This window comes from Erinaceus europaeus, chromosome 8 (genome assembly GCF_950295315.1).
Source record: "Erinaceus europaeus chromosome 8, mEriEur2.1, whole genome shotgun sequence".
Taxonomy (NCBI): domain Eukaryota; kingdom Metazoa; phylum Chordata; class Mammalia; order Eulipotyphla; family Erinaceidae; genus Erinaceus; species Erinaceus europaeus.
The window spans coordinates 4,258,120-4,284,160 of NC_080169.1; the positions used below are offsets into that span (position 1 = coordinate 4,258,120).

The 26,041-nt window shown below is 38.5% G+C and overlaps 1 protein-coding gene across 1 annotated transcript in view; it reads right to left on the bottom strand.

The window, feature by feature from the left end:
- Positions 1-222: 222 nt before the first annotated feature.
- The window catches only part of DPY19L2 (dpy-19 like 2), a 77,348-nt gene continuing 51,529 nt past the window's right edge, over positions 223-26,041 (bottom strand). Inside the window, exons 12-22 of the mRNA XM_007523397.3 lie at positions 24,697-24,756; positions 20,819-20,899; positions 17,467-17,568; positions 16,298-16,369; positions 13,864-13,910; positions 10,585-10,609; positions 8,906-9,025; positions 6,247-6,421; positions 2,664-2,763; positions 1,955-2,080; positions 223-478 (exon numbers count right to left, since the gene is read on the bottom strand). Coding sequence (XP_007523459.2) covers positions 328-478; positions 1,955-2,080; positions 2,664-2,763; positions 6,247-6,421; positions 8,906-9,025; positions 10,585-10,609; positions 13,864-13,910; positions 16,298-16,369; positions 17,467-17,568; positions 20,819-20,899; positions 24,697-24,756 — 1,059 coding nt within the window. The 3' untranslated portion in view covers positions 223-327. The remainder of the gene's footprint in view (positions 479-1,954; positions 2,081-2,663; positions 2,764-6,246; positions 6,422-8,905; positions 9,026-10,584; positions 10,610-13,863; positions 13,911-16,297; positions 16,370-17,466; positions 17,569-20,818; positions 20,900-24,696; positions 24,757-26,041) is intronic.

Sequence of the window (26,041 nt, forward strand, 5' to 3'; positions counted from 1 at the left end):
GTTGGTACATTCTGGCACTAGAGGAAATTGGAAGCAATTCTTAGTCGGATACAAAAGAACTAACACATCTTTGACTTTACTGTTCTTTTCTACACATTTTCCGCAAAACTCAAAATGAACATTTGGTTGTGTAATATAAAAAATGATTTAATCGTTTATATGAGAAGCTTACAAGACTGACTTTTAATGGAAAACAACGAAGTGATTTACCTTATACAGTAATCAGCAAAACTTAAAATCATTTTATTATCTTTGTAAAGATCTCTTATGAATGTAAAGCCCAAAGCGATTGCTTTCTGTGCACTTGTTTGCAGCCGCTGCTCATTTTCAGTTGACCTTCAATACTCTGTACAAGCTGTTCTGAAACACTGTGGTGAAGTAAGGCCTGGCGTCACTGAGTAACATGCTGCACAGGGGGGGATTCGCTGCATTGGAAGGGTCTTCCACGTCCCAAATTTCAAGCATACTACAACCGGGCCTGGAGAAAACAGGTACAGAGACAGCTATTTAAAATACCCATATGGAAGGAAAAACATGCATATTTAAGAGTGCCACCTAGAGTGTTGGAGACCACTGAATACACTACAATTCTTCAAGCATTATTAAGACCGTCAGCATTTATAAAGAATACAATGAAATATCCTTGTTGGATTTTTTTTTTATAATGAGACATAAACAAGGATGCATTCACAAATATTTTCAAAATGAAATATAAACACACATATTTCTACATAAGATCATGACCCAAATGTGAGACAAGTCTCCATTGTTGGTCAGTCTGTGTTGTGTCTTGCCATGTTTTTACCTAGGGTTTGTCCTCACTGTCTTTGTTAAACTTCTCAGATATCGAAGTTACTGATTTACAAAGTTCAGATATTTTGGGCAGTATTTTTACAAAGGTTTTGGATTTTTTTTTCCATCTTAATTTTCTTTATTTCTGGTACTAAGTTCACATACCAATGCTACTAACGTTTCCTCCAGTAATTTCCTACAGTAACATTTCCTCCGTAATTTCACTAAATATCAATGAACCAAAATTTTTTTTACACTTTTTTCTTCATTGGGGGGATTAATGGTTTACAGTCCACAGTAAACTACAGTAGTTGGTACACGTGTAGCATTTCTCAGTTTTCCACATAACACTCTAACCCCCCCCCCCAAGTCCTCCTTTTCCATCACGTTCCAGGACCTGAACACTCGCCCCACCCCAACCACAGAGTCTTTTACTTTGGTGCAACTGTGCTGTAAGCCATTAACCCACCAATAAAATGACAAAAGAATAAACAAATTAGTAAACCAAAACAACATTAGATCAATGAAACTAAGCACAGTTCTTCAAAAGGGTAAAGAAATTGACACACTCTTAGAGGCATACAAGGAAAAAAAAGGGGGGGAGGAGATATCAAATAAATAGAATTATCAATAAAATTATCGTAAAACTATGATTAAAACTATACTAAAGATAATGTGAAGAATCAATATGTTCCTAGTATCATATGGTATATATAAAATTCATCTATCTACAAAAATGGACTCTACCTACATGATAGTATACGTAATTTTACTTTCCTAGATGAGATCGGCCTAAATAAAACATGATGTCAATTTCTTTTCTGAGCTGGAAATGCACCCATTTATTATTTAACTACGCCTAGATGACTTTTCATTCAGACAACAAGGCTAGAAGAGAAACAAAGAGAGAAATGGAGAGACACCACAGAGTCAGTCTCCTCCAGCACTGTGGCCTCTTCCATCTGATGCCAGTGTTCAAATCTGAGCTGTGTGTGTGGTGAAGATATACCCTACAGAGTGAGCTACCTCTCTAGTTCCCTAGGGGTCTAATTTTTATTATTTCTTTTTTAAATAAAATTTCTTCAAAAACCAGATGTACTGTCATCAAGACAATTAGCCTTTAGCAATACATCATGTAAGACAGCACAAGTCTCCTACTCACTTAGATCTCACAACGCACCACGCCTCTTCTAGAACGTAATAATTCACGTGCAACTCCAACAATTTATCTCTGACTTCTTTGGCGGATTTTCGACTATATGTGGAATAAACTATCTTTGTCCGAGCCCTTCAAATTCAAGCAAAAGGTTACATGTTTTAAAAGATAAATTACAATAGAATGGACTAAAGAAATTTGGCTAGCAAATTAAAAAATTTTTTGAAATATTTATCTATTCCCTTTTGTTGCTCTTGTTTTATTGTTGTAGTTATTGATGTCATCGTTGTTGGATAGGACAGAAATGGAGAGAGGAGGGGAAGACAGAGGGGGAGAAAAAGATAGACACCTGCAGACCTGCTTCACTGCTTGTGAAGCGACTCCCCTGCAAGTGGGGAGCTGGGGCTCGAACCAAGATCCTTACGCTGGTCCTTGCGCTTTGCGCCACCTGTGCTTAACCCGTTGTGCTACTGATGGACTCCCGCAAATTAAAATCTTAATGTCCACTGGGTGAAGCACTGACACATATGATCTCAAACAGCAGGAATTGTTTTCTGCATCCTTACTTATATTGTGCATATACCAGAGCTTAAAATAATGTGAATTGTGCACACACGTGTGCGTGCATGCATGCATGTAAAGGCGTATCCTTATTCCTAAGAGTCAGTATAAGTTGTGAAATATGCCTGGCTGAAGTGTCCGGTCAGCTACCAACCTCAAGTCTGCATCCTCATAATGCGGGTGGTTCACAATAGGATGGTGAGTAGAAAGCTTCACACTTGCCATTGTAGGCATGGCGCCTGCAAAAACAGCATCTGAAAAACAAGATGATATTCCACGGTGTTGAATTTTTTTTAAAAGCTGAACGCTGTATATACAGTATTTTGTTGCAAAATGGAAATGAGTTTAGTTTTTTAAAAATGACATCATTCTTTTTATTCCATCATCTTCTACTGTCTACTAAATAGCCAACTTTCGCCATCCCTTGTCTTGGCAGGAATTGTGACAATATTTTATGATCATTAGACTCTTTAATTTGCATTTAATTCAGGAGATGTGTTTTATGCTCTTCATCTTTTGTAGATAAGGATGTTGGTTGACAATGAAATTAAGTGGCCTGATTAATACTGCACAGGTAGGAAGTGTCAGGACCTACCACCTGCCACCTCACTCCAGCTTCCTGCCATACTCAAACACTATGCCAAGAGGAGGCTAAGACACAAGAGAGGCCAAAATAAACAGGAAAAAGTCAGCTCTTGTTCCAGTTCAAAATGATAGGGACTGAGAGACAGCTATAAAGGACAACTCTTATGGTACTTCTTTTAAAATATCTTTTGTAGATTGTGAACTATTGTCTTTCCTCAAACCATCTATAAATATACACAATTAAGATTTTTAGTTTTTGTTGACTTTATATGATTTATATACTTCATCAAATCATTTCAGTACTTGCTAAGTCATACTTTAGGATCTACAGTATGTATAAATTTACTGCCTTTTAGGTATGCTTAGGGATGTATCAAAATCTACTATCCATTTTGTCTCTTAGGAAACAAAAAAGAACAAATATTTATTTGGTGTTTATTTATGCTCTTAGGGTTATTTCTAGGCCACTCCTGGTTGTCTCTTTCCCCTTTCTTTTTTGATTGGTACAGTGAGTAACAGAGAGGAGTGGGGGAAAGAGGGAGAGAGAAAAGAGGGGTAGCTGCAGCACTGCTCCGCCGCATGTAACGTTTCCCTCACGCAGATGGAGGTCATAACTGTTTTCATGATTCACTATGAAAAATGCTTAAGCTAGATTTTCAAGCAAGGGTAAATCTGTTTCCTATGGACATTTTTTACTTGATTCCAGGAGTTATTTTTGGCTGACCCTACAATGGAATGAGAACAGGAGTCTATTGGTAGCTGGCAAAGAGAGAGAGAGAGAGAGAGAGAGAGAGAGAGAGAGAGAGAGTAAGAAGTGTTGCTAAATATTCAGCAAAGTCCAAGACAAGTCCAAGCCTTAACCCTACTAACGGGGATGGTGGGGTAAGTTTGAAAAACCTGATTTTGGAAAAATCCAAAGTCCATGGCCAATGTCAAACAGAAGAAACTAGCTCTTCTGTTCAGAAATAGCTAGAAACACCAAGGAGAAACACTATATAAGTGTGTGGGAAAGACTAAGATTTTAGGGAAAGACTAAGATTTTATCCTACGTATATATGGCACCTTAACTTAGTTAACTGCTTAGTTTATATGTTTTAGGAAAACATATACCTTCTAACTTGACAGAGTAACTACACACGACATGTTAGGCTGAATTTCAGTTCCTAGTTGTCATCTCAACCGAGCATCTTTGTGCAATGTCGCAACTATCAAATACATAGCAGAAAGCGTCTGTGGATAATGTAGGTGTTTCATATGTCTGCTTTTCCACATTTTCTAAAATAAAATTCTTTTCTAATTGCAGACTCTTAAAAGAGGATGAGGAGAAGGAGGAAGAGGAAGAAAAGATTGACAGAACACTTCATGGCCTATGAATCCAAAAAAAAAAAAAAAAGCCTTCAAGGATTCAAATCAAACAGCAGAGAAAATAAAAGTGAAAATAAAGCAATGGTGGTACACCAAAATGAAAAGCTTCTGCACAGCAAAGGACACCACCACCCACACAGAAAGACCCCCAACGGCATGGGAGAAGATCTTCACACAACACGCATCAGACAAAGGGCTAATAAGCAAAACATATAAAGACTTCAGTAACTAAGGACATGGTCAGAAATTTCACTGAGGAAGAGATTCAGAAGGTCAATATATATTTATATGAAGGTGCTCAAAGTCACTGATCATCAGAGAAATGCAAATAAAGACAACCACGTGATACTACTTTACATCTGTGAGAATGTCATTCATCAGAAAGGACAGAAATGACAAATGTTGGAGAGGATACGGAGAAAAAGGGGGACAACTCTTCACTGCTGGTGGGAGTGTACAATGGTCCAACCATTGTGGAAAGCAATTTGCAGACTTACTGAGGCACTAAGAACGGCCCAGCAATTCCTCTCCTGGGGATTTACCCAAAGGAAACAGAAACACGTATCAGAAGAGATCTGTGTCTACCTATGTTCATAGCAGCACAATCTGTAATTGCCAGAACCTGAAAGCAACCCAGATGTCCAACATCAGATGAGTGGCTAAAAATTTATGGTATATATACACAAAGGAATATTACTCAGCTATTAAAAAATGATGAGGTTGTCTCCTTTGCATCCTCTTGGATGAAACTTGAGGACATCGTGTTGAGTGAGATAAGCCAAAAAGAGAAGGACAAATACCAAATGATCTCATTTATTAGAGGGACTTAACAAAGTAGAGAAAGAAGAGTTAGCACAAAGTGAAACATGGACTGGAAATGGTGTATTGCACCAAAGCAAAGGATTTTGGGGAAAGAGGGTCAGGGAAGAGAGAGAGAAAACTTTGGGGACCTGGTAGATAATAGATTGCGTGCATACATCAATGAATCCACTGCAAAGCATTAACGCTCCCCCCTCCAATTAATTTTGGTTTTGTTTTTTAAAGGAAGAAATCAGTGTCAGGTGGTGGCTGGCACACATGGTTGAGCACACGTTGCAATGTGCAAGGACCTGGGTTCAAGCCCCCAGTTCACCACCTTTAGGACATATGCTTCATGAGTGGTGAAACAGTGCTGCAGGTGTCTCTCCCTCCCCTGCTCCACATTCCCCATCCCTCTCAGCTTGTTTCTATCCAATAAACAAATAAACAATAAAACAAAACCAGAAGTTGAAAACTAAAGGGCTGGGTGGTGGCACACCTGACTAAATGAACTAAAAAGATCAATCACCAGACATAGGTTCTCACATCAGCAGCGGCCCAACACTGGAATGAAACAGAAGGAAAGATAAAAACAGCTACTGCATTCGAAATTATTCGTTTGTTTAAGAGAGAGGGCGGTTTCAGAGCATGGCTCCAGAATAGGTACTGCCAGAGAGGAACAGGGGTTGTCCCGCATTTATGTCCTGCTCAATGCAGGTGAGGCAAACTCCCTGGCTGCTAGCCAACGCAACGGAGCCAAAGAGACGGAAGGAAAGAGGAAGGGAGTGTCTACTCTGTACTGCTAAGGGGGAAAAGTCAGTACAGAATGAGCTAAAAACTTCTGACTAAACAGACCAGGCAGATTCGTGATGAAGCACTGTTATATAAAGACATACACCTGGGTATACATGGCCGTGTGTGTTTTGAATCTACATACACGCAGGCATGAGATGACGACTAGTCGGACACAGAGCTTGACTGTGACATACCTGGTCTGGTGTTGTACTTGATCCATTGTATCAGTTCTTCCTGAGGCAGATTATTAAATTCTCCTATGATGCTCCACTGATAATGGAGATTTGCACACCCTTGTATTGACATCACTGTTAAGATGCCAAAGATTAAGTTCTCAAAACGAATTTTGTTAAAAAGCCATCCAAAGAGCTGGAGTAAAAAAAATATTTAGGAGTTTTATGAAGAGTGCTATAGTGTCGATAACAAAATTTCAACTAATTTGATAACAATACACTAATATTATTCAGAAATGTCATTGCCTAGTGTTTAAAAACAGAAACTATCAACACTTTGGCACTAGTGAATCCAGCTAGAGATGGGGTTTTCTTTTGTCTCAAAAAAACAGTAAAGAAGAGCTGATCCTCCCACCACCAATTTGTTAATAACTAGGGTTAAGATGAGCAAATCAAACTTTTGAAGCAATCTATAACTAAGTCCTTTAGTATCTTGTCTGCTTTTATGGATATACTGAATAAGTGAAGGAACCCCACAAGTTTGTATAATCTTCTCAGAAAAATAATCATGGCATTTTAATATAAGACACTGTAATAAAAATTAAACAAGGTATTTCTAGAAGTACAAGCTACTTTGTCTAACTTCTTTTTAATTATTATTACCTTTATTTATTTATCGATAGAGACAGCCAGAAATCAAGAAGGCCGAGGGTGATAGAGAGGGAGAGAGACAGAGACACCTGCAGCACTGCTTCTCTGCTTGCAAAGCTTTCCCCCTGCAGGTGGGGACGGGGGAGGGTCAAACCCAGATCCTTGCACATTATATAACATGCACTCAACCAGGTGTGCTACCACTGACTCCCCTTTTATTCTTTTTTTTTTTTTTGCCTCCAGGGTTATCACTGGGGCTCATTGCCTGCACTACGAATCCACTTCTCCTGGAGGTCATTTTTTTCCCATTTTGTTGTTCTTGTTACTGTGATTGTTGGTATTGCTGTTGTTGTTGTTGGATAAGACAGAGAGAAATTGAGAGAGGAGGGAAGAGAAAGATAGACACCTGCAGACCTGCTTCACTGCTTGTGAAGTGACTCCCTTGCAGATGGGGAGCTGGAGGCTCAAACCGGGATCTTTATGCCAGTCTTTGCACCATGTGCACTTAACCTGCTACGCTACTACCAGGCCCCCTTTGTCTAACTTTTTAGTATATTAAACACTGTAATGATACCTCAGAACTATTGCCAAGAACTAAGAGCCAAAAGGCACAAGTACAATGCATCTACTCTAATAATAAAGGTTCAGGATAGTTCTGATGGGTCAGAATCTCTTATACTGCATGGAGGGTAGATAGCATAACGATTATGCAAAGACTCTCATGCCTGAGGCTCCAATGTCACAGGTGCAATCCCTCACATCACCACCAGCCAGAGCTGAGCAGTGCTCTGTTAAAAATATAATAATAATGACAATAATGATAATGATAAGAAGAAGAAGGAGAAGGAGAAAGTAACAGTGATAATCTCTTGCACGGGCCCAAAATCCATTAAAAAGTACTATGTTATTTCCAACTCTGACACCATCTCCCCAAATAACACCATTTGGCCCACCTGCATGTTAGTTGTTATTGGGCTCAGGCAAAAATTAGTAAAGTCATGGGCCCTTTGGAATAGACCTAAAGTAGACCTACTAGCTTTTTCCAAAATGGAGAGCACAAATCATCTCATCTGCTATATTCTTGCCTTTAGGTTCCTGATTATTAAACAATTTGTTCTGCTTTATATCTTAATGCTTTTCCAGCCATTATGGAAAGACAGAAACAGGTTGGGGTTATGGATCAACCTGCCAATGCCCATGTTCAGTAGAGAACCAGTTACAGAAGCCAGACCTTCCACCTTCTGCTCCCCATAATGTTCCTGGAGCCATAATGCCACAGGGATAAAGAATAGGGAAGCTTCTAATAGAGGAGATGGGACACAGAACTCTGGTGGTGGGGGCTGTGTAGAACTGTATCCTTCTTACCCTCTGGTCTTGTCGACATTTTTATTTTATAAATTAAAAAGTACGTTTGTGGATAGGGCATTAACAGTGAGGAAAGCATGCCTTACCAGTCAGTCATCAGAGAAATGTTACTTAAAACATCAAATACGGGAGTCAGGCAGTAGCGCAGTTGGTTAAGCTCATATGGCGCAAAGCGCAAGGACCGGCGTAAGGATCCCAGTTTGAGCCCCCGGCTCCCCACCTGCAGGGGAGTCGCTTCACAGGCGGTGAAGCAGGTCTGCAGGTGTCTTTCTCTCCCTCTCTCTGTATTCCCCTCCTCTCTCCATTTCTCTCTGTCCTACCCAACAATGAACGGCATCGACAATAATGATAATAACCACAACAAGGCTACAACAACAAGGGCAACAAAAGGGGGGGGGGAATGGCCTCCAGGAGCAGTGGATTCATGGTGCAGGCACTGAGCCCCAGCAGTAACCCTGGAGGCAAAAAAAAAAAAAATCAAATACTTTCCAAAGCACTTGGGAGTTGCTTTTTAAATTTATAGTGCATAATTAACATTTTAAATATTTTATTTTAAAAATCAGCTGCTTTTATGCTTTGGATTACTCAGCAAAGCCATGGCAAGTACCCTCCACCTGCTACAGCTGTCATAGTGTAGTCACACAAGAAGCAGCAAGCACCTTACCCGTCGGGAACAGATCAAGGAAGCCATAATGCACATGTGAGGTGTCAAAAACAGCTTCAGTTTCAAAATCAAAATGGCTAGGATAGTAAATGCGACCAGCTGCAGTGTGTGAAAGATCAGCTACAAAACACAAACAAAATGACAGTGTCATTATACATATTAAATTAATAGACGTGACGTATTACTAAGACCAGATAGTTCATTAGGACAAGTGTCTCTTAATTGAGTAAGATTTAACATCCACTCAATGCGGATTTACCACATGCTTTCTGTGTGCTTCTGTCTGCTATGGGGACTTCTTGGATTACAGTGAGCCATTTCTGAAGTTGTTCAGTTTATGCTGAGCGAGCAAAGATAAGCAAATATGTATATCCATAGCATGGCTTAGTGGGAAGTGGCGTATGTGAGGCTTCAGAAGCAAATGGACTGGGGAAAGGAGAGTGGGGGAGCAGGAAGTGGACTGAGGTCACAAGTGGGTGTTGCAACAACAAATAGAATCACTTGGGGAGGGCACCTCAATGAAAAGGGGGTGTCTGGCCATGTTGCAGATGTCACAATAATGCATAAGGGTCCAGGTTCAAGCCCCGGCTCCCCACCTGCCGGAGGAAAGCTTCCCAAGAGGTGAAGCAGGGCTGCAGGTGTGTCTTTCTCACTCCCTCTCTAGCGCCCCTGCTTCCCTCTGGTTTCTGTCTGTCTCTGTCTAGTAAATAAAATTTAAACAGTGGTATTTGAGCATGACCTGTGCAAAGCAAGGAAATAAGCCTTGAAAATTAAAAAAAAAAAAGAAGATCTATGTCATCAATTTTTATGTAACTCAACCATTAAGAAACTCATAAAAAACCATAAACTAGCTTATTTTGCATGTATTGGAATTATTCAGATGTTTGTACTGATTAGTACCTCAGTTTTATTTTTTAACTTGTTAATTTTTTAATTATCTTTATTAATTGGATAGAGACAGAGAGAAATTGAGAAAGGAGGGGGAGATAGAGAAGAAAGCGACAGAGTGACACCTGCAGCCTTGCTTCACCACTTGCAACGTTTGACTCCAGGTGAGGACCTGGGGCTCCAACCCTGGTCCTTGCAGACTGTATGTGCCACCACCTGGCTCCGAGTATTTTCAGTTTTATCAAGCCGAAGTGTATCGAGCCAATGTTTCAAGCAAAACTTTATTCATAAAATGGCAACCAATTCCTCACTAAGAAACAGATGAGGTCAATGAACAAATAACGCAACCCAAAGTAACAAACACCTAAATAGTCATGTTCTAATAACACACTTATATTCTAATAAATCAAATGTCAAATTTACCATTTTCATTTGTAAGGCTGATAAATATGAATTCATGCTGTTAGAAAAAGGGTGCAGTGGATGTGAGGACGATCTGGCGGCGACATCTGTCACCCCATTGATTGCCAGGGTTGACTCGCTGATCTGGCTGGCTAGGCGGGCGTCCCCTCCCACCCTCCCTCACCACTCCATGTGCGTCCCTCCCTCTGGAAGCTGCGCACTCGCTCAGTGTAAAAGGACGGCCTTCCCTGAATAAAGGTGGACTGGTCTTCTGTCCAGGGTATATGAGCAGCTGTGCTCCCATGCTAGAACCTCCAAACAAGCTCTCAAGAAAAAGGGTGCAGTAAAACACTGTTACATTTACCAGGTATTAAAAATGAAAGCTTTACCTCACCATGTTCAAGGAGATGCTTTCTGGAATAAAACAAGCAAAAAAGGTCCCTGTTTATTGAATGTCCAGTATACTACAATTACATAAAATTAAAGATGTATTTTGTTCTTAAAAAATAATCCTCTATAAAGTACAGAATATAAATGAAATATTAGCTATATCACTAGAAATCATAGCAACTTAAAAGGCATCATTTATAGTCACCCCATTTAAGTTTTATTAAAAAGGCCATTCTTTAAATTTTTATAAAAGAAATCTCTTTGATAGCCAGCAATTCTATCTCCAAAAGGCTGAATTAACAAAAATATATTTGATTAAATATTCAATGATATACAGAATATATATAATACTTTAGAATAGTGATGAATTTTTGAGTCTCTTTTATTTTTCACAACTATAAATAACTTGAAAACCCATGTACAGAAAACTCTGTCAGCATGTCCGAATATTTCTTTAGGATAAATTTCTAAAAGAGATATCATACATAAAACACATATATGTTTTTGTACCTGGAGAGTTACCTAACACATTTATGAAATACTTATGTCTCAAATCTACTTCACTTGTCTGGCACACCAGTTGCCTTCTAGGCACTGTGTCGGGAATACAGTGTGAATAGTCCAGATTTTATTTGTCCTTATAGGGTATATATTAAATTCATTCAAGAGTGTGAGATAACCTATTTTGCTGTTACAATGGAAAAGTTGGATAGCTCTGATTTATTTGAAAAAAAAAACAACCTAAATTTCACAGAATTTTACAGAAAGCATAAGCTTTCTTTTAAATATTTATTTATTGCCACCAGGGTTATTGTTGGGGTTCAGTGTCATGACAAATCCACCACTCCTGATGGTCATTTTTCTTCCCCTCCCCCCTTTATTTGATAGAACAGAGAGAAACTGAGAAGGCAGGGGAGACAGAAGAGAAGAGAGAGACAGAGAGACACCTGCAGTACTTGCTTCACTGCTCCTGAAGCTTCCTTCCTGCAGGAGAGGAGTGAGGGCTGGAGCCCAGGACTGTGAGCATGGTAACCTGGGCACTTAACCAGGTGCACTTCCTCCCAGACACCCCCTCCACGAGAATATATAAGCTATTTAATATAGATTTTGCTATTGAAAAGCAAAGGTAGCCAAAATAAGAAAGTGAGAAATAAAGAAGTTAGAGTACAGACAGAACCACAGATTTTTTTTTTTTCTTTTGAGGAGGAGTGTCCTGTGGAAAACGATCAAGGTTCCTCATAACACTAGACGGGGATCTACCCTATTCACCCAACAGTTATCCAAAGAGATCTATCTGTGTACACCTTTGTCAATAGCAGCACAATTTATAATAGTCCAAACTGGGAAGTAACCCAAATGTCCAACAATAAATCAGTGGTCAAGAAAACCAAAGCAAGAAACTCTGGGAAAAGTGGGGAAGATGGGGGCTTGAAGGGGGGAGAGAGTGGAGTACTAGGTTGGGGGTGAGAGTATTTTGCAGACACTTTTATGATGTGGAGCTGGGAAATGGAGCCCATGTGTAGACGACTGTGCTGTAAGCCATTAACTTCCAAATAAAATGGAATTTCTTTCTTTCTTTTTTAGTAAGTGTAGAGACACCTCTCAAACAACCCAAGAAAAGAAAACAAAAGTTGTGGTAGAGTTGAGGAGACACATAGTGCTGCATGTCTGCGGCTCTGAAGACCCAGGCTCAATCCCCAGCAAAACTGACCAGTGCTTTAGTGTGTCTGTTTCTCCACCCCCACCCCTACCCCTCTCATCTTTCTCTCCTTTTCTCTGCATCTTTCTCTCTCTCATTAACATAAATAACTAAGTTATGAAGCAGCTCCACTTCAGCTAAAATTTGATTTAAATACTGAATGTTCTAGGCAGTAAATAAGACGCACAACGTGTGGACAAGGATGCCACTACTTATAGCGCTGACCGCTGTGAGGAAAGTCAAATAACTACCCACTGATGTGTGGATATGGACGTATCTAGCGGTCAAACCATCTGGCGAGCAATCCCACACGGCCATTATCAAGTATGAGGAAGCTCTGAGCAGTGACAAGAAATACTGTTAAAAATAAGAAGCTACATAATAATACTAGTTCCAGTTTTCAAAAGTTCTTGAATATTTTCTACAGTGATACATATAATGGAATCAAAATTAATTTGGAATACTTCTAAGAGTGGAAAAAATTCCAGCTTCTCTTCTGAATACACTGTTTTGTCTGGGTGTACTGTTCAAAGTACATATTATTATTACTATTATTTTTAAGTAAAGGACACTTCTGCCCATGGAAACACGCATACATTGAATACAGCATTCCCTGTTAGGTATGTAGTTACTAACAAAGCCTTCCTTATGTTGATCTAAGTATCTTCTACCTACTGGTCTCCTCAAGTCTGGCTTCTCCAGATATTTGAAGACAGTTGCCATGCAATTCTCAGTCCTCTACTCCTAAGTAAACATCCAGATGTCTCCAGACATCCCTTATGTAAACAGTCTTCAGAACTCAAAATATATCATTTATAGAATATCAACAGACATGTCCTGGGCTCTAGATGACCAGAGAAAAGTACAGTGCATCTAGTAACATCAGCAGTTTGGAAACAAGATAATCAGATTCACGTCTTACACACAATACTGCTTGCTGAAAATATCACCAGGAGGTACAGTGGTCATGGAGACTTGCATCCACAAATCTACAACTGTCTTAAAGCTTAATTAAGTGCAACAAATGTAATATGCAGTCAAAAAAAAATGGCTTGGGATTTTCCTCAGAATTTTTCTTCATTCCCTGAAGCAATGTGTGATTTGAATCAAGTTCTACTTTTCTCATACATTTTGGTCCTTAGTTCTGATTACTTGACTAAAACAAACAAACAAACAAAAGTGATACAACAAAGATTTTAACAATATTTAGAAAACCAATTTCACCATCATTCAGAGACAAACATCTATGCTTTATCTGAAAATAAAAATTATAAAATTACCAGAATAAAACTTTAGCTTGATTTCTACTGATACATTAAAATTAAAATCAAGTCATTTTATACTTTGAAATAAAAATATAAATATCTCTTAAATAATTTCAGAGAAAAGTAATCCATAAAAATAATGTGACCATCGTCTTTTTAAGAAAACATCTATTGATAATTTTCACTCACACTCACCCTTTCTAATCATGCTTATTTACTTTAAAACAACATTCATTTGAAATTGATATTACTTTAAGTTATTTAGTAACTGAGTATACATACTAGTGCTTTAAAAATATCTATGGTATAATTACCTTAGATAAGTGTTTGCAGATAAGACACATAAAACATCATGTATAGTCTGCAAAAAGAATTAAGTCAAAAACAAACAAAAAAAAGAATTATGTCAATGAAACTTTTCAAGAGAATTATATAACTTTTATGCTATCCTTACTCAATAACATAACAGACTGCAAAGATACATTTTACTGTCAAAATTAGTCCTGTGGGGCAGCTTCGTGGCAGCTTGGTCCCAGACAAATGACTTCTTTAAATATAACTACTTCTCCAATAAATACGAAAGTGTTCCTGGAGCAGGGAGGGTTGCTCGATTGCTCAGTAGCAGAATGTGCATCCTGGGTTTGATCTCCGAATGCCACATGACAGAGCAACAGAGAAAAAAGTAGGTAGCTCTAGTTGTGCCCTTGTTATAATGCACGAGGATCCAGATTTGAACCCCGGTCCTTACCTGCAGGGGGAAAGCTTTGTGAATGGTGAAGCAGGGCTGCAGGTGTCTGTCTTTCTCCCTGTCTCCCCGACCCTCTCAATTTCTTATGGTCTCTATCTAATGAATAAACAATTTTTAAACAAATTTAAAAAGGTAGCTCTTAATGTATGCAGTTCCTTGGTTCTCTCCTATTCTTATAAATAAGTAAAAAAAAATGTTGAAGATTCTGACTCTCATAATAAAAAGTAGTAGTAGGGGCAGGGGTAGATAGCATAATGGTTATGCAAACAGACTCCCATGCCTGAGGCTCTAAAGTCCCAGGTTCAATCTCCTGCACCACCATAAACCAGAGCTGAGCAGTGCTCTGGTAAAAAAATAAAAATAAAAATAAAATAATAATGGTAGGTCTGATTCCCCTTTCTACTGTCTTGGATGTCTTCTCATTGAATCATCAATTCCTACATGAGACCCTTTAACTGATGTCCTGTAAGAATGCCCCACTCCCCCATTCTTTCAACATGAAATAGAAAACAGGTGCCCTGGAGAAATCCTGCCAAGAGGAATCAGCCAGGGAAGTAGATAAGCACACTTGGTTCAAGCTCCTGGCTCCCCACCTGCAGGGGAGTCGCTTCACAGGCGGTGGAGCAGGTCTGCAGGTGTCTGTCTTTCTCTCCCCCTCTGTCTTCCCCTCCTCTCTTGATTTCTCTTTGTCCTATCCAACAATAGCAGCAATAATAATAATAATAATAACCACAACAATGATGGAACAAGGGCAACAAAAGGGGAAAAAACCGTCTCCAGGAGCAGTGGATTCGTGGTATAAGCACCGAGCCCCGGCAATAACCCTGGGGGCCAAAAAAAAAAAAAAAAAAAAGCACACTTGTGCAGCTTTTACTCATTATTATTCTCATTCTATCCATTCTAAAGTTTCCAAGTGGCCACTAGGAAACTGAATCAAGGGCAGGATAAGAGACCTGGAGTAGGAGACATGGTTCCAGGCCGAGAGCAGTCCTTGTCCCAGTCAGTATACCCGCAATGCTAACATAGTTCTTGGTGCATCACAGGTGACTGATTTCTTTTCTAAAATAAGAACGTTACTTAAAGGTCTTATTTTCTAATATGGCTATCTACAAAAATCATAGAATATTAGGTAAGTAATATATGAATGAATATATGTGTATTTGTCAGTAGGATTAACACTGGGACTAAGCGCCTGCATGACAGCTCCACTGCTCACAGCGACCATCTTTTCTTTTTGCTTTCTCCTACAGACAGGGAAAAATAAAGAGGGGGTGAGAGAGGAAGAGAGAATGAAAAATGCCTGCAGGGAGTCGGGCAGTAGCGCAGCAGGTTAAGCGCACGTGGTGCAAAGTGCAAGGACCGGTTAGGATCCCGGTTCAAGCCCCCGGCACCCCACCTGCAGGGGAGTCGCTTCACAGGCAGTGAAGCAGGTCTGCAGGTGTCATCTCTCTGTCTCTCTTCCTCTCTGTCTCCCCCTTCTCTATCAGTTTCTCTCTGTCTCTATCCAATAACAAATAAATAAAAAATTTAAAAAAAAAAGAAAAACGGGGCAGGGGAGACAGCATAATGGTTATGCAAACAGACTCTCATGCCTGAGGCTCCTAAGTCCCAGGTTCAATCCCCCGCACCAACATAAACCAGAGCTGAGCAGTGCTCTGGTGGTTCTCTCTCTGTGTACCTTTCTCTCTCTGAATCTCTCTCAAAAGTAAAATAAATAAAATATTTTTTTTAAAAAACCAACGCCTGCAACACCACTGTACTGCTCACGCAGCTTCCCTCTCCCCACCCCACAGATGGGGACCAGAGAGTTGTAGCAGAGTCTTTGCACATGGTAATGTTTTCACTTACTGGGCATGCCAATTCCAAGCCCCTAAAGAAATACTTAATAAAAACCAAGGTTTTAAGAATAATTCATACCAAAAGGTGGAATTATGAGTTATCTGGATTATATATAACAGTTCTAATCTTAAACCCAAAAGCAAATGAAAAAAATGCAATACCTTTTTACAGATAAAATAGGTAATCATCATAACAACCGGAAGCAAGAATGTCTTTGTATATCTCAACAGAGTCTGAAATACAACAAATTATTGAGAATAGTCTATGTCAAATTGGATGCTACAATAACATTTCTTAAAGGTAAAACTATCTCATTTTATATGTTTTTTCTACCAACTTTCATATTCTGCTAGAGGAATCAAAATTAACTAAAGAAATATCAAAAATTTTAATGAAAACTATTAAGCTAAAAAATAAGGCATGTCTGTGTTTTTTTTCCTCTCACTTGAGTTTACCTTTATTTATATAACACTATATAAATACCAATGTAAATTTATTTACAGGAACCTAATCTCTACAACTGCAAAGTTCTCATTCTAATAAAGAAGAAAGCCCGTCTAAGTAACTGCTGTAAGTATAAATAAGCAACAAAATAAGGCAAGATAAGGAATTCCCGTGACCTATTATTGAGACAGGGCCTGGTCAACCATGCAACTAACTAATGTATTTCTTGAAAGCAAGAACCAAGTCAGTCTTCTCTCTAGTCTCACAGGTAATTAAAGGTCAGGGACACTTTCTGAATAAATGGTAACTGGCTGGGTAGATAAGAGAATGATGTATGGTCACAAGCTTGTCTTTCTTAGCAATACTTTATTAAAAATTACTGGTAATATCTGGGGCAATAAAACTGAATTAATTTTTTTCAAATCATTTAATTGAGTTAATGATCTACAGGATAGTTGGCACATGGCTACAGGCTCAATTTCTTCATACACACACACACACACACATATACACATATATGAATATACAAACACACTTTTTTTTTCTTCTTCCTGAGTGGTTCCAGACCTCCCGTGTCACCTTGACTACTAAAATAATTGAACTTTAAGGTATTTATTTACTATGGATGACAATAAAGTCGGCTAAGCATTCTCCTCAGGTTATCTCCTGTAAGCCATGGCTGAAACCTCTTAAAGGTAGGGACTACTGTTTACTGATTTTACACGTGAGCAAAACAGACAAGGAAAGCCATATGATTAGCCAGTCACAGCACAAAAGATGATAAAGACGGTGTTTCTGCAAAGAGATTCTGAGTTTCCTATTAAAATAAAGAACAAAACGCTGTTATATTTATACAGGGGAAAAAAAAACAAAGAAATATTCATACCGCTTTTTCCATGAAGTCAAATTCGGGAGCACATGTATATATTAAGGTATCGAAGTCTGAATACCTCAAGATTCTGGCTGCTATAAGGTCACTCAAGCGAATCTGGAGGAAAGAGTAAAATACATTGAGACAACACCAACTGCAGCTTGTGAAAGCTGAACAGCCGTAACAGTGACACAGTATATAAATGTAAGGCAAATAAGTGACTCAATAAGACAAAACCAAAATACAGCGAACCGTGTTGTAGGTGCCGAGTCATGGAGAAGACTGACATCTGAGAGGAATCAACAGCAGGGAGTGGTCAGGAGAAAACATGCAGAGACGCTAAGGGAAAGCCTCAGCCCAGAGCAATCCTTTCTGGGTAGAAGCCACCAGGTAGCTCACCACAATTTTACATTTATCAAGAAAAAAACAATTTCGTGTTTCACCCTTTAACCACTGTGAATCACGAATATACTTCCTATATACACATTTGTTTTCACAGAGCTCCCTTCACATGTTGATTATAATTTGTGGTATATTAAACATTAAATATGAGAGCTATACTTCATAAAAAATTACAATGAATATATATTTACTTGCACTTAGTTAATTTATCTCCAAACCTTAAGAGCAAGCAAGCATCACCAACCAAGTGTGATGTGGAGCTCTTATTATCTTGTTCATTATCTATTGTCATTTTTTAAAATATTTTTTTAATATTTATTTATTTATTCCCTTTTGTTGCCCTTGTTGTTTTTCATTGTTGTTGTAGTTATTATTGTTGTCATCATTGTTGGATAGGACAGAGAGAAGTGGAGAGAGGAGGGGAAGACAGAGAGGGGGAGAGAAAGATAAGGCACCTGCAGACCTGCTTCACCACCTGTGAAGTGACTCCCCTGCAGGTGGGAAGCCGGGGCTTGAACTGGGCCAGTCCTTGCGCTTTGCACCACCTGCACTTAACCCGCTGCATTATAGCCCAACTCCCTATTGTCATTTTTCTACTGCATCCTCAGACATACAGAAACAGGAAAATATTTGGTATGATAAAACATCAATTCAACATTCTTTTGTAGAAGCAGAAGTTCTTTTATAAAAAGTTTGATGGTTAACCGGTGGCTTTCACTTACACATGGTTCTCCTTGTCGACAAGTGTCAAGGATAATTTAGAGTGGATTTTATTTCTCTGACTTAGAGTCGATTTGGTGACTAAGGGTACTTTAACAAAACGACAAGTTGAGAACCAAGTGTGGGTTTAAGATTCTGAGGAGAAAAATAATTTTAGAGTGCGGCTGGAGACAAAAATCATAGACCATCTTAGTAGATACATAGCTTAGGAGATCCAAATGTTTATCATAACAAAACAAAAAAGTTCAGGATAATAAAAAGGTTAGGAGCCAAATTAAAATGTATCAGACACATCAATAAACAGCAGCATGAAAGAAGCTAATAAAACTCTACGCAGAACTAATAGTAACTAGTACTAGCAAATAAATGATTAATACTTTGAAATTTTATGTAAGGTGATCATCCAAATATGCAGGCACTCCCTTATTTAACAGTGTGATAGCACTAGACGTAATGAAAAGAAAGTACTGCTGTCTTTTGCTAAAGTTGAGATGATTTCATCAGCATTAAATAAGGACCATTATAGATAGCAGTAGATAAGGTAAATTTCATAGTGACAGAGTATGACACACTAACCCATACTTCTATTTAAGCAGAAAGTGCTCACAAGAAAGAGAACTCTTTTCTATTCACGAAATGATTAAGCATAAAGTTGTGATTTTATGCATTAGACTTAAATACCACATAAAAGTAGTCTCTATATATTTTTGTTGTTGTTGCTATTTTTTTATTTCTTTATTGAGGAATTAATGTTTTACATACAACAGTAAATGCAATAGTTTGTACATGCATAAAATTTCTGTTTTCCATATAACAATACAACCCCCTAATAGGTCTTCTGTCATCCTTCTTGGATCTATATTCTCCCCACCACCCACCCAGAGTCTTACTTTGGTGCAATATGCCAATTCCAGTTCAGGTTCTACTTGTGTTTTCTTTTCTGATCTTGTTTTTCAACTTGTGCCTGAGAGTGAGATCATCTTTGTTGCTATTTCTTACCCTTTTGTTGCCACTGTTTTTTTTTAAGGATTTTCTTTTTTATAATTATTTTCCCTTTTGTTGCTCTTGTTTTTTATTGTTGTAGTTATTATTGTTGTTGTTGTTGATGTCGTCCTTGTTGCATAGGACAGAGAGAAATGGAGAGGGGAGAGGATGACAGAGAGGGGGAGAGAAAGAGAGACACCTGCAGACCTGCTTCACTGCCTTTGAAGTGACCCCTTGCAGGTGGGGAGCCAGGGCCCTTGTTGTTTTTTTTATCATTGTTGTGTTTATTATTGTTGTTGTTACTGATGTTGTCACTGTTGGATAGGACATAGAGAAATGGAGAGAGGAAAGGAAGACAGAGAGGGGGAGACAAAGATAGATACCTGCAGACTTGCTTCACCATTTGTGAAGCAACGCCCCTGCAGGTGGGGAGCCATGGCTTGAACTGGGACTCTGGAACCAGGATCCTTAATGCCAGTCTTGGCGATTTGTGCCATGTGCACTTAACCCACTGAGCTATTGCCCGGCCCCCATCCATGTACTTTCTAGAAGATGAAATGCAAGAGAATTTTAGCAATTTCTTTTTCACATTACGAGCACAGACTAAAAATATCAAGTAGCATCACCAAGCAAACGCAAGGACCCAGGTTCAAGCCCCCCCACACACACACACCTGCAGGGGGAAGATCAGGGCAGCAGGAGGTCTCTCCTTCTCTCTACTTCTTTTTCCGTCTTCTTTAATATTTTATTTATTCATTTATTCATGAGAAAGATAGGAAGAGAGAGAGAACAAACCAGACATCACTCTGGTACAGGTGGTGCTGGGAATTGAACTCAGGACCTCATGCTTGAGAGTCCAATGCTTTATCCACTGTACTACCTTAATTTTACACTTTCATTATAAAAATACTATTATACCTTACTTAGAAAAAATACTATTGAGTTCTATATTTTAATGCTAATGATAATTCATATACTAACATCTACAGTAAGTGAATGATATCAAATAGTTGTATTTTTAAATAAAATTAAATAGTGATAGAAAAACGTGTTATTTTTCCTACAGTGCTAAGGCAGTTCTCATTCACAAACTTTTTTTTTGACTTGTGGAAAAGATAATTGAATTATAGGGTTTTAGTACTAATTTTAAGCAGGTACTTAGATTCTATGGAGTGAAAAGCAAAAGTAGACAGTTTCAAAGTCTTATATTTAACGATTTATATTTATATAAATGTTCCTGTTTTCACTAAAAAATACTTACATGGTCTGAAACACCTAACATTTTAGATGTCAGAAGTTTCAAAATGATTGTTCCACAGAACCAAGCAAAACACTGAATCAGCTAGAAAAACAAGACAAATAAGACATTTAAAAAATTACAAATTCCATAAATGCTCAATTACATAATTAATGAGATGAAAATTTTAATTATCTGAAGTATATTAGTGGTAATATTTACAAAAGGAAGTAACTAGTGAGGAAGTGATACCTTCACTTTCCCTATTGTCATTTTTCTACTGCATCCTCAGACATACAGAAACAGGAAAATATTTGGTATGATAAAACATCAATTCAACATTCTTTTGTAGAAGCAGAAGTTCTTTTATAAAAAGTTTGATGATTAACCAGTGGCTTTCACTTACACATGGTTCTCCTTGTCAACAAGTGTCAAGGATAATTTAGAGTGGGGGAAAAAAAGGGAAAGCTTACTCCCTAGGACTTGAAATGAGACAATGATGTTTACTCTCACTACCACTATTGTTCAACTTAGTTTTGTACATCTTTGTCATGTAATTCAGGCAGGGAAAACACATTAAAAGAATCCATATTGTAATGGATGAAGTGAAGTTGTGACTATATGCAGATGGTAAGACAGTGTGCACAGAACCATAAAGACATGACCAAAACATGCTATAAATCATCAAAAAATTCTGTAAAGTAGCAGATACAGAGTCAATATAAAGAGGCCGGATGGTGATGCACCAGGTTGAGCACATGTCTCAGTCAGTGTGCAAGGACCGGGTTCCAGCATCCAGGCTCCACCTGCAGGGGGAAAACTTTGCAGGTGGTGAAGTAGGGTTGCAGGTGTCTCTCTGTCTCTCTCTCTTTCTCCCTCTCTATCCCCCTCTCTCTATCTCCCCCCTACCCTCTGGATTTCTGGATGTCTCTATCCAATCAACAAAAAATAATAAAAATAAATAAATAAAAACAATCTTTTAATAAAAATAGGGGCTAGATGGTAGTGTACTTGGTAGGGTACACATATTACTATTTGTAAGAACCCTGGTCCAAGCATCCAATCCCAGAAGAGTCCCACTAGGTTCCACTTGGTTCAAACGGGAAAAGATTGATGAGCAGTGAAGCAGTGCTGCATGTGACTCTGCTTCTCCCTCCCTACCTCTCCATTCCTTATTGATTCCTCTACCTGATTCTACCCAATAAATAATTTTAAATTTTTTAGGGAGTCCGGCAGTGGAGCGGGTTAAGCGCACGTGGCACAAAGCTCAAGGACTGGCAAGAGGATCCTGGTTCAAGCCCCCAGCTTCCCACCTACAGGGGAGTCGTTTCACAGGCGGTGAAGCAGGTCTGCAGGTGTCTATCTTTCTCTCCCTCTCTCTCTGTCTTCCCCTCCTCTCTCCATTTCTCTCTGTCCTATCCAACAACGGTGACATCAATAACAACAATAATAATAACTACAATAACAACAAAAAAAAAACAAGGGTAACAAAAGGGAAAACAAATATATACAAAATTTAAAACTGTTAAAAATTATCTCTATTTATTGGACAGAGACAGCCATAAATCAATATGGAAGGGGGAAGTAGAGAGGAAGAGAGACAGAGAGACACCTGCAGACCTGCTTCACCACTTGTGAAGCTTCTCCCCTACAGGTGGGGCCTGGGAGCTCGAACCCAGGTCCTGATGCATTGTAACAAACAGGTGTGCCACTACCCGGTCCCCTATTATCATTTTACTCCTGTGAGCTCAAAGGTCTGTCTCCAGAGTATCTCTTCTCTACTTGTTCTTGTTTCAGATTCATTGTCTTCAGGAGGAGACAATCTTTTTGTATATTCCTTTAAGTCCCTGGGTCCCAAGCCAGACTATCTTCTTAAAAGAACTGGACTAAAACAGCAAGGACAGTTCTGATGCCGTGACTTTATATGTATGTAGAAACATACATGAATGTGAGCGCACACATACTTTCATACAATCAAGAGGACCGGTGTCAAGACCTCGCTCATGATAGTGAGGATACTTAGGTCCCAGATCTCTTTAATTTTTTTTTTTTTTTTTGGTTTTAAGGTTACAGGAGTATAGTTCTCTACCACACACACAACCAAAGTTCTCTGCTCCTCCTCCCCCCCAAAATGAGCATATTTCTCAGAAAATCTTAAGGACTTGGTCCGTCAGCAGTGGATAAAACATTGTACCCTGGAGCACGAGGTCCCGAATTCAATCCCCAGCAGCACTTGAACCAGAGTGATTCTCTGCATCTCTTTCCCTCCTTTTATGTCTCTTATTATTAAGTAAATAATATCTTTTAAAAGCTTATAAAAATCTTATAAACAGTTTTTCAGCTATTTTTTTTTTTTTTTTTTTTTGCAAATTCATGTGTTTTAGTTATATGAGTGAAGTCACCCTAGAGGTGTCTTTGACCTCCTTACTTACTCTGCAGAGATTGCATATCATTTTCATATCTATCATTTCAGGACCCGGGTATTATTTTGTAGATACTCATTCTATACTAAAACTAATTGTAGCTTCTTGAGAATGGCTGATTCTAAGAATGGGGTAAGGGGATACAAAGTGAGCCTGCAGCACCTGGCTAGAATGCAACATTGACTTTCTTGTGAAGTCAACTGGTAAATGAAAATCTCGTAATTGATAATATTTTTTTTGGCTTAAGCGTTTACAAAGAAAAAAAGCAGCTGCCCAAGTTCTCAGAAGTTAAACATCCATGTGTGGAGGCTCACAGAATCTAGTCCTGTCTGTGCATGACGGCGTCCATGACTCTCCTCTAGATGCAGGGAAATGCCTCCCGTGTGAGAAGTGAAGACTCACTCCATTTTTTCTCTTCTGTATTCTAAGTAGAAATCTAACTTATTATTTTACTCTAACTGTTCCACTATATATTATGTAAACGCAGAGATCTTCACCACAGTAGTTTTTGGGTTTTTTTTTTTTTTTTTTTTGCCTCCAGGGTTATCACTGAGGCTCAGTGCCTGCACTATGAATCACTGCTTCTGGAGGCCATTTTTTCCCTCCATTTTGTTGTCCTTGTTATTGTTATTGTTGTTGTTGTCGGATAGGACAGAGAGAAATCGAGAGAGGAGGGGAAGAGAGGGAGAGAGTAAGACAGACATCTGCAAACCTGTATAAACGCCTGTGAAGCGACTGCCCTGCAGGGGCTTGAACCAGGTTTCTTATGCAGGTCCTCTCGCTTCGTGCCATGTGCGTTTAACCCGCTGCGCTACTGCCCAGCCCCCAACAGAGTAGACTTTATGTTTTAATAGAAGAATATATCAAACACCCAAAGAAAACTGAATCTCACCTGCCTGATATTGCCTGATATTATTGTGAGAATTAGTAATGGCAGTATCTATTTACTTTGCCAGGATATAAAACACACATATTAGTAACACAAGTCATCAAACCATGTGTCGAGAAATAAGTTAAAGACTAGTTAGTAGCAAGTTCAATTAGAGGGAACTAGATGATTCTAGAGAAAACAGTAACAAGACAAAAAGGAGTCCAAAGTTGGAAGCAAGATCTATCGACAGATGTGAAAAAAACAAAAGGAAAAAAAATGGGTGAAGAACTAGGAGACTTTTTTGATGGAATGTTTAGTAAATATAAAGAGAGAAACTCAATGAAAGTAGAAATGTAAAAATGCAAGATAGTGTGAGGATAGCACTGTGACAAAAGATTCAGATTAGTGCCAAAATGAATTAATTTATTGAAATTATTTGCTACTAAATACTGTTATTATTTAGTTACTATGTGCTGCTTACTCCCTGATGAAACTAGCTATCCATAAAACTTATAAATTACAAGTCATTCAAAAATTAAGTGTAATCAATATTCAATTTAAAGAAATAAAGAGATTGACAATACTGTCTTTTAAAATGTGAGCCTTACCCAAAAGTTGAGTTCAGATACTCCCATTCTGTGAATTTTATTTCTTTTTAGAATTATCACCTAGAATGCATATGATACAGAATGAAACAATTAAATAAACATCTAGATGTAATAAGTATATTGTTATCAATAGCTATTTTCCTACTTAACTTGATTTTCAAAGTCTGCAATGGCAAATTTCCTTAGGATGAGACCAAAATGCTTTGTCTACCAAAAAGTGCTTCTAAAATCACATTCATTCTGAGTGACCTTATGTGTTTTCTGTAGGGTGAGCCTTCTGAGAAGGGACGTATGTATGGAAGTTCACACAAGTACACATGCAAGTTTCTCAGGGAAACCAGAGAGCCAAATTTTTATGAATATCTTTCCTCTCTGAATTTCCAGATGAAAGACCTTAAAGTTGAAACTCATTTTAAACTGACTGAAGTTGTAAGAAGAAGAGGGACGTGTCACATTCCAGAGGAAAGATGACTTTCACTGGGTGAGAACATCCGGCAATGTGGAAGGGAGACTGGAAGAAAGTGGCAGCCATGCAGTAGTACTAAAAGGGGCAAGAGCGAGAGAAGAATTGAGATGAGGAAAGGTAAGAGCTTGTAACTGGGACTCAGGCAGCTGGGAACTTCAGATGCCTCGATTTTCAAAATCAAAATTTGAAAGTTGGACCCCAAAGTGCTATATTTAAGGTGGGGGCCTTTGTGAAGTACTGCTGGTTTATTGTGTTCTATGCAAACACGCACCATGATTTTTCTGACAGCCCAGAAGGCCGTGAGGGTGAAGCCCTCGTGAATGATATGAGTGTCCTTATACAAAGATAGACTAGAGAGACGATAATCTTCTCCACCATGTGAGCATACAGAATAAACCAAGAATAAAACCACCACTAAGAACAATGTGACTGGTACCTTGATCTTAAACTTACTAGCCTCAAGAAATGTAAGAAAGAAATGTCTGTGCATGTCACCTGCCTTTGTTACTGAACTGACAAAACATTCAATGACTCCCTCGAGGCAAGAAGGTGTTTACTCCCAAATTTAGAAAAGGAAAAAAATTTTTTTTTTCTCAGAGAAACTGAAATATTAAGACCTGCTTATTATTTTGAGTTGATTTAGAATTTTGTAACATCTACCTAGTATAAGAGTGTCCAACATAAACCAGAATCTCTGAGATTCTAAGATAAGAGAAAAAAACAAAACATAGATACACCAGCTTGCACACTGAAACATTGCTGATAAGTGTAAAATGCAGGAAGCAACATAAACTTTCCCAGACACAGGTTCCAACACAGTGGCTAAATTTTATGTGAGCCAGACATCAAGAAATAAGATAAACTATGAAAAAGAATTTT